The sequence below is a fragment of the Streptopelia decaocto genome, assembly GCF_964273445.1.
Source record: "Streptopelia decaocto genome assembly, chromosome: 10".
Taxonomy (NCBI): domain Eukaryota; kingdom Metazoa; phylum Chordata; class Aves; order Columbiformes; family Columbidae; genus Streptopelia; species Streptopelia decaocto.
The window spans coordinates 18,286,219-18,302,266 of NC_138665.1; the positions used below are offsets into that span (position 1 = coordinate 18,286,219).

The 16,048-nt window shown below is 48.0% G+C and overlaps 1 protein-coding gene across 1 annotated transcript in view; it reads left to right on the forward strand.

The window, feature by feature from the left end:
• LOC309444373 (gamma-aminobutyric acid receptor subunit gamma-4) overlaps positions 1 to 16,048 on the forward strand; it is a gene marked incomplete at both ends in the record, with an annotated part of 34,063 nt that overhangs the window by 14,868 nt on the left and 3,147 nt on the right. The window contains 4 exons of the mRNA XM_082062128.1: positions 10,892 to 11,112; positions 11,704 to 11,786; positions 13,214 to 13,351; positions 14,866 to 15,018. Coding sequence (XP_081918254.1) covers positions 10,892 to 11,112; positions 11,704 to 11,786; positions 13,214 to 13,351; positions 14,866 to 15,018 — 595 coding nt within the window. The remainder of the gene's footprint in view (positions 1 to 10,891; positions 11,113 to 11,703; positions 11,787 to 13,213; positions 13,352 to 14,865; positions 15,019 to 16,048) is intronic.

Here is a 16,048-nt window from a genome sequence, read left to right on the forward strand (position 1 = left end):
GCACCAGATTGATTTGATTGGCTTTTCATATGGTGATAGATTCTATAAGTAAAGCGTGAAAATGAGTATTTGAAAATAAACATAAAGTGAATAAAATAGAAATGGGTAAGGCAAAATATTTTGTTAGTTTACTGAAGGAAAAAAATTCTGAATGAAATGATGAGGTCTAGGTAATTCATTTTAGATCTTGACAATTTTAATTTATTTTCAACAAGGCTTCATTTGTTTTCAGTAGAAATCGGTTCCATTTATTTCCTGCATTGCCAGATGAAGCAGTCCTACCATCTGCCCTAAAAGGCTGATGTGGAATCTGCCTGCTGTAAATGTGTTACGAAATGGAGACCATTTCTCAGGATTCAGTGGTTGTGGGTGACCAGAGGCAATATGCTTCAAGGACCTCTCCATGCCCTGATGTTAAAGGCTGAATATTCAGACTATTGCATCCCATTTCCGTGCACAGGAAGGGTTTAATTGCCCATGATACAAATTGCAAACGAGCAGCAGTGGAGCTGTGATACTGCCAGCCAGAGCCTCCCCATGGCAGCAGGGCTGGCTGGGATGAGCAGCGCTTTGCTTCCCCTCCCTGCAACCCCTTCATCTCCACGATGCCTCCAGGCACTTCCTTGATGTCTGTGTGTCTTCAACCTGGTGTCTTTTATGCTGGTAGGAGATACGTGTTAGGGTCAGCAAGTGGGTGGGCAGGTAGATCTTCACAATCATCTGTCGTGATGCCTCACGCTGGTCGGCACCAGCCCATTCTTTCCCACTGCAAGTTTGGGGACACTGCAGCCATTTCAGACCAGTGCTGCTGGGACTGGCCCCACTGATTCCCAATGCAACAGCTCCTCAAAGCCCCAGAGAAATCATACTGGCTGCATGGGGCACTGTGGGGGGGGTAATAAGTCTGGTCAGGGGTCTTGGCCTTGGTGTGTGCTGGTAGCACAGAGCTGATGGTAGCTGGTATAAGCCTTGCTTGCTCATCTTTGTGTCCAGAGGGATTTGCTGTAAGGATTTCTGTGCTTGTTCTCTGACTTGCAGTTAGCTGGCAGTGGCTCTAACCATATGATCAGCTTTGCTCGACAGGAGAATTGCGGGTGGTGATAATGGCTCACCTGCAGGCAGGTGCACATGAGATACGTGAACCAAAACACTTAGGTGTGGGTGGGAGAACACCTTGTGTCCATGTGGCTGGGGAACAGGGAAGGTCAGAGCAGACACTTTGCAAGTGTTGTAAGCCTTGTTTCCAATACTCTCCCCTAATCTGCTTCTCTTTCCCTGTTACACCTCCCACACCCGTGTCCCTTGGTCTGTCATTCTCCTCCACAGACACGCAAAACCACCTTAGTAGTGTAGTGAGGACAAGGAAAGGAAACAGAGCAGTGGGGTAGAGAATTGGGAAAAATTTGTGGGACTCAGGTTCCTACAGCCTCAGGGAAGTTGGAGGGTGAAGTTAAGATGATAACCTGCTGATCTTCTCTTCATTGCTCCTTGAAAAGAAAATCTGAAGGCAAAAAGAAACATAATGTTCAAGACAACTGTTTTGTTTTGTGATCTGGCAGTGGTGGAGTGACAGACCTGTCCAGAGCTTGGCGCCTTAGTTTATCACATGAACCTGCACCTTGTGAGAAGGCATGATAGACTCTGCGTCTCTCTGCCACTAAAAGCAACAGTGGTGACATGGCTTGGAGCAGTGTGCTGGAGGGATTTGCAGAGTAAATTTCACCAGGAAGCTTGAGGAGGAAAGGTCTCTGCAGAGAAGGTAGGGGCTGGGAGGACCGCCAGGATTGGAGATGTTGGGCACCTCGTTTGCACAGCGAGGGAGGAGTGAGCCGTTACGTGAAGCCAAACTCTTCTTGCAGCAGAGAGGTCAGGGGCTGCTTAGACACTGGTCAGCAAGAGGGGAGGTGGAGATATCTCAGTGTTGCTGCTGTCACAAAAAAACAAAGGCAGGTCCAAGTTCTTGGATTTGGAGCAGCAGAGAATGGGCTGTCCAGCTCCTGGGAATTTGAACTAAGCTCAAGAGCCAAAATTGTTTGGTTTCTTAGTATGTATGGTTCTGGGATATTCTTTATACGTTTGTGTAGAAAACCTGAACCTCCATATTTTCCACTACTCTCCACTGTCCTAAAACCATCTAGGGGAGCTGAGGAAGGTAGAGTGGTGGAGTTTTAAAGGATGCATCTGCATCAGGCTGGGTCTCTACAAGACATTTCAGAGCTGGAAATAAGTACTGGGAAAAACTACAGTTGCTGAGGGGAGTCTTTTCCAGCCACCAAGTGACATAGGAAGAGAACAGCCCAGAGCAGCGAGCTCTGCAGGTCCTGCTTGCCCAGTGGCTGGTGTCCTGGCTTCCAAAAGACCATCACAGCTGGCCTGAGGTGTGGATGTGTGTCTGGAAAGGAGAATCAGCTCTCCTGGTGTCTCTTCCGGAACTGTGGTCCTGCTTGCTTTACCCTTCAAATACTCAACTGGGGAGACAGAAAGAAACTGTACTTTCTCTGTAACCTGATTCATTTCTCTCAGCTGCTTTTCTCAGCCTGGTGCTACCTTGAACTCTCGTTGGGGCTGGGCTGTGATTTTTGTGGTGGCTTGAAAAGAAGAACTGCGAAAGGAAAAAACAAAAAGAAGCAGGGAGGAGCTAAATCAAGGGACTGGCAGGGCAGGGAGAGAAAGCTGGTGAGCACAGCAAGGGCACATGAGAGACAACATGAAACAGGTTTCCTTGAAAGAGTCAGTGGAGCAGAGTACACTGTCCCCACCTCCTCCTTCATCTGGGGCCAGGAGAGAACAGCGTCAGAAGTGAGGATTTCTGCAGAGGACACAAAACCCTCTGCTTTTGTGAAAGCAAAACTTTCTTAGATTTTCTGAATGTGCTTCTTTCCTTGAGGATGCGGATTAGAAGAGGATTTATACAGGAAAACAGTGTTTTTCCTCCTCACCAGCACAGGCATTTCTGTACAATGGATTGCATCCTACAGAAGTGGGTGCATTCTCAGACCAGTTTTGGTGGGAGGAGGACAGAGTAGCATCAGGGTTTGGGCGGTGGACCTCTCTCTCAGATGGATCACTGGTTCTGGAAGAGCTGAACCTTACTGCCGACCCAGGGCCAGTGTCCTCGTGATGCTTTGTGACTCCTCATGTGCACCCATTCACCCACCACAGCTTGTGATTCAACTCCCAGGTGCAGGGCAGCTCCCCTGGCTGGTGGTGAGCATTGCTTCTTCGGCATCAGCTCTGGGCTCTGCTGGCTTCTCCGACGTGCTGCCCATGAAGGTGGTTTGACAGAGCTCAGCACCTGTTGGAAGCGAGTGGTTCTCACAGAGGAGGCCAGATTTAGGAGAAGGTTGTAGTGATTTTCATGCTACTTACACACCGTTCCTGAGCTCCTGTGACTCGCCACTGTAGAAGGCTGTTGGGACACAGGAACACTGCATGATGTTGTTAGCCCTTTCTTATCCCCTCTGGTTTTGCACGCTGCTGTGCCATGCCATGCAATTCCTGCGCTGGAAGGATGCTCCTGGCTCTGACCCACACAGAAAGCAGAGCTTCTATGGCTCCCTCTCTGCCACCCTCTCCTTCCTGTCTTGACCTCAAAGCACAACTTCTGTAGCAGTTTCTTCATCACTACGACTGCAGTGGGAGAGACTTTGTTCTCTTTGCATGACAATCAGCATCCAGTTGAGATCACTAGACACCTTTCAGTCCACAGAGAAAGGCAATCCCTGCCCTGGAGAGCGTACAGCCTTATTAGACAAAGCAAAGTCCTGTGAGAAGGTTGGAAGGGGGTGGGAAGTGATGTGATGCTTGAATAGGGACATGACAAGTGAAGCTGTTTCTGTCCGAGGAAGGGTACCGGCAGGGTGGTAATGTCCTTCTTTCTGAGGCAGAGAAGATTGGAGAGCAACAGACCAAAGAGAATGTGGAGAGGAACATGGAGAGGAGGAGTAGGAAAGAAGACTAGAACAGAGAGTAAAGGGAAAAGAGGGAAAACCCAAGAAATCCTGGAAAGATGAAAAAAACAGCAAAGGTAACTGGGCAGTGGATGTGGGCTGTTCAGTCCCTGAGCACCAGGCCGTTCTGGGGTCTGGCAAAGCCAGTGGTGGTCCCTTTTGTATGAGGTACCAGATTGGAGGCACAGAGACAGGCCCAGTTGGGAGACTGTCTCCATGGGGACAAACTGACCATCCCGGACACCCCTCCCCGGGATTGTTTAGGACTGGACACCTCGAGGGATTAATGGGATCTCCTACCTTCCTTTGCCTGGTACAGGGGAGCTGCAGCAGCTGCCTTCCCAGACCTGGGCAGGATTAGACTGCCCATCCCAGTGTTTCATTTTAATTGCTGTGGGTGGCATGGGAATGGGAAGTGCAATTAAAGAAATTCCAGCCTCTTATCTGAATCTTGCCAAGCTCTCCTGAAGGACCAGTCTTGGGGAGTTAATTGTATTCAGTGAGAAGGTTTATCTTCTAGCCCTTTCAAAGGAAATTTCTTTTTTGTCTCATCAAACAACCCATGAGCATAAAGGACAAATCAACAAGAGCACCTGCCTGGAGTGCTAAGTATTGTCTTCCAGTTATCCATGTGCTTCTGTCCTCACCTCTTCTCTTGCCCCACCTGCTTTCTTCTTGCCGCACAAAGTTGCTTCGCACATGACATTATGGGGAGCATTTAAACATTTAGCAGTAAGGTTTGACATGCAAAGAAGACTTTGGAAAACTATGGCTTTGCTCTGCAAGCAGCTCAGGCATTTTTTAGAGATCACGGTAACTGGACCGCATCCTTGTTTGCATCAGAAACTGCTTACACACAATTTCCACCCATGTCCTGTCCTGAGTGGTGCAAAAACAAACTAAAAAGAGGCGGCTCGTTCCCCATGGTGCTTTGCATAAAACTTCATTGAAGTGTTCAGCATCTTCCCTTTTAATTAATTCTGCTCCATCTGCATGTAGCATCCTGTGTCCGTACCTCTGCCTTTTCAGTAATAACCTCATCAGGGAGAGTGCAGACAGACTGTGCCTCCATAAACCAGAGTCTGGCTGATGTCATGTCTCGACTCAAGGACTTTCCTTGATCCTTTGGGTAATGACTGTTAATCAGATGCTAAAACACACATGTCTAGGTTACAGGCCCCTGGGGCTCACAGTGGGAGACTCCGTGTGCTGGGGTATGTTCCCATGAAGAGAATAACAGGCACCATGGCAATCAGCAGCTATCCTGGGTTTGCATGTGAGGAGGACAGCAAGTGGTGGTACAAGGGAACAGCTCAGAAGAAAGGGTTTAGAAGGGAAGAACCAGTCTGGTATGGTTGGCTGTCATGAGTATAGAAGCCTGCATTTAGGTGTCCCTGCTTGCACATGCGTGGGAACTGGCATGAGCAGAGGTGTGTGGGAATGGGCAGGGACAAATCTCAGAAGCCAGCACTTGGTTTCAAAAGCTCTGTCCAGTTCCCATCTGCAGAAACTCCAAATGTGAGCAAACCATGATTGAGGAGTTTGCAATCAACAGAGCAGCATGGACAGCATGTCTTGTTTGAAGGCTCCTGGCACAAGCACAGGACATGGTGACGGTTTTTAACAGCAAGTTTGTATTATAAAAAGAACACGGTCTCAACTGAAATTCCCTGGGCAGAGGTGAAAGACATTCAGACAAGGACAGCGCTGCCAGTGTTGCTGCAGAAGTGAAACAGATGGGAAGTTCAGTGTGTCACCTTGAAAACACTGAACATCAGAGCTCGGCTCCTTTTGTCCTTGCACACTCCCCCAGTCACTCCAGCATCCTGTTCAGAAAGCTCTCTGGGGTCTGATTTGGAGAGAGGAGAACCTTGGAAGCATAATGATACTTAAATTCTCATTCTTTTGCTCTTTGTGTTGGGGACACAGCAAGGAGTCTCACACCACTAACAGGAGAACTGAGAGAAGCCTGATGCTGCCCAACTGCTCGCTGCAGTGGTCAGCATCAGGCAGTAGCCTGTGCTGTTAGTACATGTCCTCTCTGCTGCTGCCTTGGGAGAGTGCCTGCACATGTCGTGCTAGAAATACATTCCTGCCTGCGAGCTGTGGGGACGAGAAGTTGTGCATCAGATTTGAAGTTTATTCTAAAATAACGTTATTTTATTTAGTTACCCGAGTGTGGAGAGTTTTTGCTGTTATTGAGTGTGCTCCCTGGGATGCAGAGCTGGCTGCTGGGAGCAGCCCAGGGTTTGTCAGAGATGTTTGCAGGCTGGGAGGGATGCGTGGGATGTTGTGGAGAGTAAAACGCTTGCCTGTGTAGGGCTGTGGGGTGTAGAGTTGCTGAACGCAGATCTGTCTGAAGGAGGGATGCTTGGGCTGACCCCTGTTTTGCACGAGAGGGAGAAGCACAGAGTGACCTACCAGCCCATGAAAGAAATACACCCCATTCCTCGCTCTCCTCCAGTAGCTCCTGAGATTTTCCTCAGTTGCAGCACCCCAAAGAGTTTGCCTGTAACACGTGCTTTGCTTTGCTCTGTGACTGGCAGCACAGACCCATCCAATTCGTATCAGCCCACCCAAAATACTGGCCAAAATACTTCCCAGGAGAGCAGCTTGATTTATGGTACTGCAGCGAGGGATTTGCTTGGAGGCTCAGAGAGAAGGGGGCTCTACGAATAAAGGCAAATATCAGAACAATAAAAGCTAGAAAGAGACTGGCTAGGATATGAATTTCTCAGCCTCACTGTCATTCAGGATTTTTCCAAGCTGTCTCTCCAGCAGAGAAAAATGGAGGAACCTGTTCCCAGGTCTCTGTCTCCTCTATTTGGAGGTTTTCTCACTGCTGCTGAATACAAGTGAAGTTGCAAAAAGCATCTTTAAATGCTTAATTTAATCCTAATTTAGAAAGACATCTAAGACACCTTCATCCCATGGCTTTGCTTCTCACTTTGGCATTTGTCAGGAAGCTGAGCTCTTAAAGAACACAGAGAAAGAAGCTCATAGATGGATACAGAGGAACCATGGGGTCTCAACTCCTCTGTATCCCCCTAATTACATCCTTGACAGGGGGCAGCTGAACTGCACACACAAGCTTACTTTGAGCCATTTTAAAAGGATCTTCTGGCAGTGCATATCTGTGTTTATTTGGTGTATAATTCTCTGGGGCCATAAAGGTTTGAGCAGAGTGGCTGGGATGACCCAAGGAATGTGGCTCAGGATAGCACACAATGAGAAGAGTGGCCAGAGTCCAACTCTCTAGTGCTGGGGACAGGCTGATTTCTGAACCTCTTTATTTTCTTTCAGACTGAAAAATTTGGGATATTCTTTGAAATGACTTTTCACATGGAAATGCCATAGCTTTTCTGTTAAACTATGTTTTTAAAATGAAAGGTTTTAAGAGTGCAGTAAAATCTTTTCTGTTAGTGTTTTATTTTTTTCTTCCAAGATGAAATATTCGTATCAACTCCATATTCCCTTATTTCCCACAAATGCTCTTTTACAGGACAGGGTTGGGGTTTTTTTTCCATTAGATGTATTCAGATTTTACCATTTTCTAGAATTGGGTTTCCACCAGCATCTGTGGTGCCCACATGAGGAGAACAAGGGCTGATCAGCGATGTGCTGGGCAATGACGGTGACCAAGGGCCAGCAGGGGTGTGCTGGGCAATGACGGTGACCAAGGGCCAGCAGGGATATGCTGGGCAATGATGGTGACCAAGGGCCAGCAGGGGTGTGCTGGGCAATGACGGTGACCAAGGGCCAGCAGGGATGTGCTGGGCAATGATGGTGACCAAGGGCCAGCAGGGGTGTGCTGGGCAATGACGGTGACCAAGGGCCAGCAGGGGTGTGCTGGGCAATGATGGTGACCAAGGGCCAGCAGGGATGTGCTGGGCAATGACGGTGACCAGCAGGGATGTGCTGAAAGGCTGAGTTGGACACGAGCCCACACAAGTAGCAGCAATGCTGCAGGGTATTCCTCAGCATCAGATAGTTTTCAGTGTTTGTCTTATGGGTACTTTATTATTTTACGGCTAAAGTTTGATGTAAAATTGCATGCGTGCCAACACGTGTGTGCTACCCCATATGTGATCCAAATGGTGCGACCTAACTCTTAGAGCGATTCCTCTTATTTCACTAGCTCCTTCTGTTGAAAATACAAAAAAAGCCCGTGCTTTTACAGAGAAGTTAACAACCTCCATGTGCTGCATACCAGATGGTACAGTAATGTTGGAGGAGTATTTTACAATAACCTTTTTCCTCACGGCGAATTTGAGGTATTGTGAAGTCTCTTTCTGATGCTTGAGAATGAATCAAGGGCAGAGAGAAACTAACAGGGCTGCAGGAGTTCAAGCAGCAGCACTGCCATAAGTTTCAGGGGCTGAGCTCATCTTGCCAAACTTCAGCTATTCAGCCTTGATCCGTCTTAGCTCTTCTAAGAACAGTAAGAGTGTGAGACATTTCCAGAAGACAATTTGCACTAGGCTCATATTAGGGTCTCCCTCTTCAGTGACTGTAGGGAACCCATGGTCAAACACCTATTTTAATCACCTTGGTCAGATGCCTGCAGCCGAGTGGGATCTGATTAATGCTCAGAGAAAGGTCTGAGCACTGTCCCACAGCTGATCAGTGCAGAGCCGCACTCATGCAAGGTCCCTCAGCATCAATGCAAACCGCATCTGGTGGGAACAGGTGCTGAAGTCTTCAGGAACTGTTGTGGTTTAACCCCAGCCAGCAACTAAACACCACACAGCCACTCGCTCACTCTCTCCCAGAGAGGTGGGGGAGAGAATTGGAAGGATAAAAGTGCTTCCAAAGGCCAGAGCATTTTTGTATAAATCTCGCCTCAGATAATTCTGAAGAAAACACATTTGTAAATGCCAATATTTCCCAATGGGTTCCCCACCTAGAGGCAAAGGAGCCAGCTCAGGTCGTACGTTCATCCTCGTGAGCAGCTGTGCTTATAATAGCCACTGAAATTAGATCAAACTACAGGACAGAGACAATAACAGCTCAGATTTTTTTCAGAAGAGCTGAATGACTTGTGCACTACACCTTTTGTAAAGGCTGGCTATGAATAGCAGGAAGAGGACATCTTTAATGGTGATCCCTTCAGAAAATCTGGGCTTGACAACAAATACTAAACCCCTAGGACAGCTGACCCTCCACTCTCCCAAAATGTTAGCATTGGTTATCCCAAAGCTGAATGCTGAATTTTACAATAGGATATTTGACCTGAGCAGCCAGCCCAGAAGTGAGATCTCACAAGTGCCTCCCGTTAGGAGTTAGAAACTAGTAGTGGCACATAACATGGATTTATTATTGCATTTTTGGTTGCTTTCTTCTACACCGGAATTATTGCTGAGAAGCAATGTAAGCTCAGGCTGGCTCAAACAAGGTTTGCAGGGCTGGGGGAGAATACATTAAGTGTTGTGTTATTTTGGCCCCAACAGCTGGCAAGGAAAAGAAAACGTCCGCACGCAGAATAAAATCAGCCCTTCCCATATATGTAGTTTTCTTGGGCTTCTATTACCCCATCTTTGCCTGACTGTGGGCTCTATTTCACTGCTTCACAACTTGATCCGTGCCTTCATCACCACATACCCGATGTCCACGCATTACCCAGTGCAATCCAGAGCATTCAGATACTGGAATGGGCTCTCCCCACCTCCTGTTTTCAGGCAGTGGCACTCTTGTGCTCTTGACTTTGGGGGCTGCTGCTATCCCAGCTCTGTGTCTCCTCATGTCTGTTTTGAGCGAACTGTAGAGGCAACACCATCACTTTGAACATGCTGCATCTGTCCCAATTTAGACATATGTCAGGACCTCATCCCCGTCACCTTTACTTATCCCTGTGTCTAACCAGGGTGAAGGATCAGTCCAGAGAGTGACTCGACGACCTAATGGCAAATGCTCTGTTCTCCTGATCTCATTCCTATGCACGAGACATTTTAGGTACAAATCACTCATCACCAGTTGGCCGACAGTGGAGCAAGGGCAAGGAAAATGAAGCGGGCAGTTGTGCGCTGCCCTGCTCTGCCTGCCTGGACAGGACATGCTGTCCAAAGGAGCACCCTAAGAGTGCCGTGGCTATTTTAACAGCACGCTGTGGCAGTCAGCTCTGAACCAGCAACGGAGGGAGGATGTGCTGCAGTCGTAAAAATTCCACCAAGACAGATCAATAGAGGGAGGAGAAGAATGGGAGGGAGAGGTGAGTGGAGTCAGACATTGTCTCTGCCCACAGGAGAGAGGGAGATGATGCCTCCGCGGTCATGGGGTTTAAAAGGAATGGAGGGGAGCAAACTCCAAGTCCAAGAGGTGCTGCAGGAGCAGGTGACAGCCTTTAGTGTGGGCTGGTGGAACTGGATTTGTGGGGCTTGTTCAGAGAGCCACTGAGTGCCAGACATGCTCCTGTACAGCACTAATTAACACATTCTCAGCCAGGCTGAAAATAATAAGGAGCAAATTGACTTGCAGCAGTAAGCAGCAGAACGGTGGGCTAATGATGTGGGCTATTGCCAGCCTGATCCAGACAGGTGCTGCCTCCCAGAAATGCTGTTTATAGGCGAGCTAGGACACCCTGTCTCTCAGCAAAACTAAAGGTTCTCATTATGGTGGAAACTCTATTTTCTGTCTGCAAAAGGCTCAAGCTTTTGAAATTGTTGCTCCAAGAGCTGGGTCCATAGCAGCCCTGCCCCAGCTTCCTTCTCTAATCTTCAGCAAGGGGTATTAGTCCAAAAACCGTAGTGCCCCGCTTGTGTGACATTGATCCTGAGCTGAAGATGAGTCTGGAAAGTTGTCAGTGGTCACTGGCACCTGCTTCCAGACTTAAAATGCAAATGTTCCAGCTATGACTCCAAAACGGTGGCTTGCAGAGCAGAGGCCAGGGCTATGCTTTGCCTGAATCCCTCTCAGAAAGACATGTTCTTCCTTCTCTTTTGCAGGAATACACCATTGATATCTTCTTTGCTCAGACATGGTATGACCGGCGTCTTCGTTTCAACAGCACCTTGAAGGCCCTCACACTGAACACCAACATGGTGAGCCGCATCTGGATCCCAGATACCTTTTTTAGGAACTCCAAGCGGGCTGATTCCCACTGGATAACCACTCCTAATCAGCTCCTCCGCATCTGGAATGATGGAAAAGTGCTCTACACGCTCAGGTACATCCAGCAGGCACTGCAGCTGATGGCTGAGGTGAGGGAAAAATGAGCTGGTCAAAGTAGAGGAGGATTCCAGGTACCCTGGGACATAGTGGAGATGTCTCCCCGTGCTGATGGGAGTACACAAGCAGTACTAGTTACAGAATGGGCTTCCTCTTCCCCGGATGAAGGCTTCAAACAAATCAAACTGGTTTTCCGTACCATACCAAGAAAAAAGTCAAACCTACAAATGGTTTCCTAAACCAAAATCCTCTCAAAGTTTATGTTGGTCAGTCTAGCCATTTGATACTTATAATAACCATTTGGCTTTTGTTCCCATAAATTCGCACTCCCATAAATGAATCTGAGAAGCTCATGAAACAAAAAGGCTTTTTGAACGTGAAAATTAGATCGTTTTTCTCACTTTGAAAATATCCCAACCTATGTTTTGTTTGGCTGCTATTTTGAAATGTTCCTGCAAACAGACTGATTTTCAAGAAATTATTGTTTCTCTCTCAAGGAAGTGAGCATCCCTATGTCACACTGTGATGTTGGAATCAAACCACCATCACCAACACAAAATCTTGATCTCCCTCTCTCTTCCTCTCTCAGGCTGACCATCGAGGCTGAATGTCTGCTGCAGCTGCAGAATTTCCCAATGGACACTCATTCCTGCCCTTTGGTTTTTTCCAGTTGTGAGTACACATATTTTTAAAATAGGTTTAGAAGGCAGGCAGAGAAACCTCAGTGAATAAAACTCTCCCTGGAAAACCATCCTCCCTTTTAGCTACATTTTTCACCTAGTCTCTATGGCTCTTGTCCTTTGCTATTACCCATTATGCCCTGAAGCATCCTTTTACCCCTGGCCTAGCAGAGGTCTTCAGGGACAATTCACAGCACCTTAATTTGAGTGGATGGCTGGAGGTGATTACTTCACTGACCTTCTGGTCATTCTGACCTACTAGACAGAATGTATCCCTTCAGCTGGCACCCGTCCTGTGTTGCATCTTCCCACTTCTGCTGCTTTCTCAGGGGACAGTTTGGCTTTCCAGACCTCAGTCCAGAGACAAGCCAACTTTCTGCACCCAAGGCCATCACAAAAGAGGGGTGATAAGACCTCACCTCTTAGTTTTCACTTGTCCATTGTCATCAGCAAACAGGGCTGCTGATGTTGGCACATCTTCATTGGTAATTTTGAAGGGAGCCTTTCTGCACCAAGACAGACTTCTCCTCATGCGTTGGCTGGAAATCTGATTTAGTCATCTTAGCTCGGGTTCACGTCTCTTGCTTCCCCTGCCACTGAAGAGATGGAGCTCATGTGGCTCTGAGGTGCTTCAGTGGGAGGCAGCATGCTGAGGAGATACCATCCTCTCATCTCCCACCATCCCTCATTCTTTGCTAATTAACAGTACATGCCATAAACGCTTGATAATTAGAAGCACGCTTTTAGTTAGCTGCCAGGCTCTTGCTCCTTCCCTCCTCTGAGGAACTCTCTCGTAGGTGTCGAGGTCCCTTCTCCACAGTAGGCTTGTTTCTTTGTCAAGAAAGCCAGAGCCAGAAGAAGCCATGCTCAAGCCTGCAGGAGCCAGGTCTCCTTCTCCATGAAGAATGCACCCCTTCTCTTCCATACACAGATCAGCTCCCAGGGCAAGAGGTACAGAGATAGTCAGAGCAGCCACAGCTATGTAACCGCCTGTGTTGGCAGCTCTGTGTTCCTGCTGTACTCATGCTTGGGAAGGGAAGGCAGACATGTGGAGTGGTGAAGGCCCCATGCTGCCCCAAGGAGATAAAACTCTTAAAGATTCCAGGCCAGGTGAGTCCTCTTACACCAACTCAAGTCTTCTTCCCACCAGTACAGCCCTTAGAAAGGCTCCATTTCTATCATTGCTTTTCCCAACCCAGGGATTTGAAGCAGCCCACAAGGGGAGATGCTGTCCCTACTCCCACTGTATGGAGGGATGCCTAAGGGAATCTAAACAAAAGGCATCAGAAACACTTGCCAGAAAGCTTTGTGTCTAGAAAACAGCTAGAGTGAGATGCCAGTGCTTTTGCAGCCAGGGTGGTGAATGACATTGAGGCACATGACGTACTCTTTCATTTATGTCCCTGCCGCTTTTCGCAGATGGCTACCCACGCGAGGAGATTGTCTATCGCTGGAGGCGCTACTCCATTGAGGTCTCCGACCAGCGCACCTGGAGGCTCTACCAGTTTGACTTCACAGGGCTGAGGAACACCTCGGAAGTTCTCAGGACCGGGGCAGGTGAGGCAAAGGGAGGCAGCCCACAGAAACGTGTTCAAGACCTCGTGGGAGGCAAAGGAGTCATCAGGCAGGTCCACAGTGGTGGGCAAGGGAGATCAAAACAACACAGTCAGAGAAATGTAAAAATGAAGGGATGGACTAGAGGGAGCAGAGGTGATAGAGATGAGGGGTGAGGGGAAGGCGAAGCAGGGGTAGGCCAGAACCACCCATATCTGTGAACTGTGGGGTGACAATGCTGATGTGAATGGAGCGATCCCTAATTGAAGGGTCAGGAGAGAGAGGAGATGGAGCTCAGATCCCCTTTTGCTGCACTGTGTGCGTACTATGTGATCCCTGGGTGATGCTTATAACTGGAACAGGGGTGGGGAAATCAGAACTTCCCTTATGTAAAGTTATGTGGGGCTGGTGAACACCTGAATTATGCTTCAAGAGACAGGAACAAGGCTGAGTGTGTGAAGAAACCAGGGAATGGAGGCCCTTCAACTTCTTCTCCTCATAATAGCTCACATCCCCTTTCCTTCCCACAGACAACTGAGAAATGCCTCTTTGGGTTCCTGCAGATAGGGTGTGCTCATATTTTTAAGCCCTCTGAAGCAGCAAGTTCAGGGAGTTCTCCTTCCACTCTGCAGAAAGCTGCTGTTGCCGACACCGGCACCAGCCTCTAACCGGAGTAGAAAGGCAGCACGAACTGGGAGAAGAAGTGGTGCAGTGAAAGTGTGTTGAACGCACCAGTGGCTGTCTGACATTTGTAATTCTCTTTTTTTGGTAATTGCTTGCAAGCTCCATCTTAACTCTAGAGCTGTCAGGTGGCTTTCTTCCAATACTCACTAGGAGCCTCTGAAAAAGAGGAAGAACCTCAGCTGTAAGTTGCTAAATGAGCAATTAGGATGTACAGCACCACATGCCTTTTCCAGGGGCAGAACCAGGGTCTCAATGAAAGCGATTGAAGGACACTTCCATTGTCACAGCTCAGGTAGTTAGTTGGCAAGCCAGGCCATGTAGCCTGTTACAGCTAAATAGCTTCTATAGAAAAGAAACCCTTGCAGCAATCAGCTGAAGATGAATGCTCTCTAGTTTCTTCCCTGAAATTTTTCCAGCGTGCTTTTCAGTGTGCTTGGACACACAGCCAGGCCAGTATAAATGCACCCTCATGACCATACAGCCAGACAGGCAGATAGCCAGTTGGGCAACCACAAAGTCAGCTATTAAATTAATCACAAAGACATCAAGTCAGACAACTACAGAGCCAGCCAGGTAGCCACAGAGTCCACTAGCCACAAAACCAGCAAGACAGCCACAATACCAGCGAGTCACCAAACCTGCTCAGCCAGCCACACGTCTGTCCGTGAAGCCAACAACCTGGGCAACCACAAAGCCAGAAACAAAACCAGCTAGCCGGGCACTTAAAACAAGAAAACTTCATCAGAAACATTCCAAATTCTGAACAACTGCTGATTTTTTTGCTTTAGGAAGTTATGTGCTATGATTCCAATGTCTCTGATGCTTTTTCCTAGGGGAGTACATGGTGATGACAGTTTCTTTTGACCTAAGTAGACGTATGGGTTATTTTGCCATTCAGACCTACATTCCCTGCATCCTGACAGTTGTTCTCTCCTGGGTTTCCTTCTGGATCAAGAGAGACTCTACACCAGCCAGGACATCGCTGGGTAAGAGACGGGTTGTTGCGTGCCTGATGCTTGTTGAACTCTGCAAGGCTAGCAGACTAGCACTGATGGGGTACAAAATCTCCTAAAGCACTCTGCTGTTTTCTGGCATTATTCAGCTTACTGGAGGATAGTCCATAGGGCATCTTTCTGTGTGTTACACCATCCTCAAGCTCAACCAAATCTCTGGCTGTGCTGGCTTGGACTACTTGATTATTTCAGGATAGCACAACACTCATATCTTGATCTGAGACCTGAGCACAATCTTTTCCAAGTTGACAATGTGGTATTCTCATGTGCCAACAGGGAGAGGGAAGGGAAGTTATAGCCAGGTGGGGATTGGTCTCTTCTCCCAGGCAGTTAGCAATAGGACAAGGGGCCATGGGCTTAAACTCTGCCAGGGGAAATTTAGGCTGGATATTACAAAGAAATTCTTTACAGAGAGAGTGGTCAGGCATTGGAATGGCTGCCCAGGGAGGTGGTGGACTCGTTGTCCCTGGAGGTTTTTAAACTGAGATTGGACATGGCACTTAGTGCCATGATCTAATAAACAGACTAGAGTTGGACCAAGGGTTGGACTCAATGATCTCTGAGGTCTTTTCCAACCCAGTCGATTCTGTGATTCTGTGAGCTGTGGCACTGCAGCGTTGGCCAAAGGGCTCCTGTCACATGCACGTGATCTGCACTTCCTCATGACTTTTCAAGGGTTCAGTGTAGGACCAGTGACATAAGGCTTGTAGGGTGATGAGTGAAGCTGTATCCACAGAGTCCCAAGCTCTGGCAGGATGCGGAATGCTGGTAAGTCCAGCCTTTCTCTGTCAGTCACACCACACTGGGAGTACAGGACGTGGCAATAGCTCTGCCTATTGTTTAGATTTTCTCAGCAACCTGCAGTGGCTCTTTGAGGCAGGAAAAAGCTTGTGTCGATTGAATCCCGCTCTGGTAGGCACTAGAGAGGTCTTTATGAATCTTTAATGCTCTTTGGCTGTATCTGCATTTTGCAGCAAGCTCTGCTTCCCAGAACTGTCCTTCC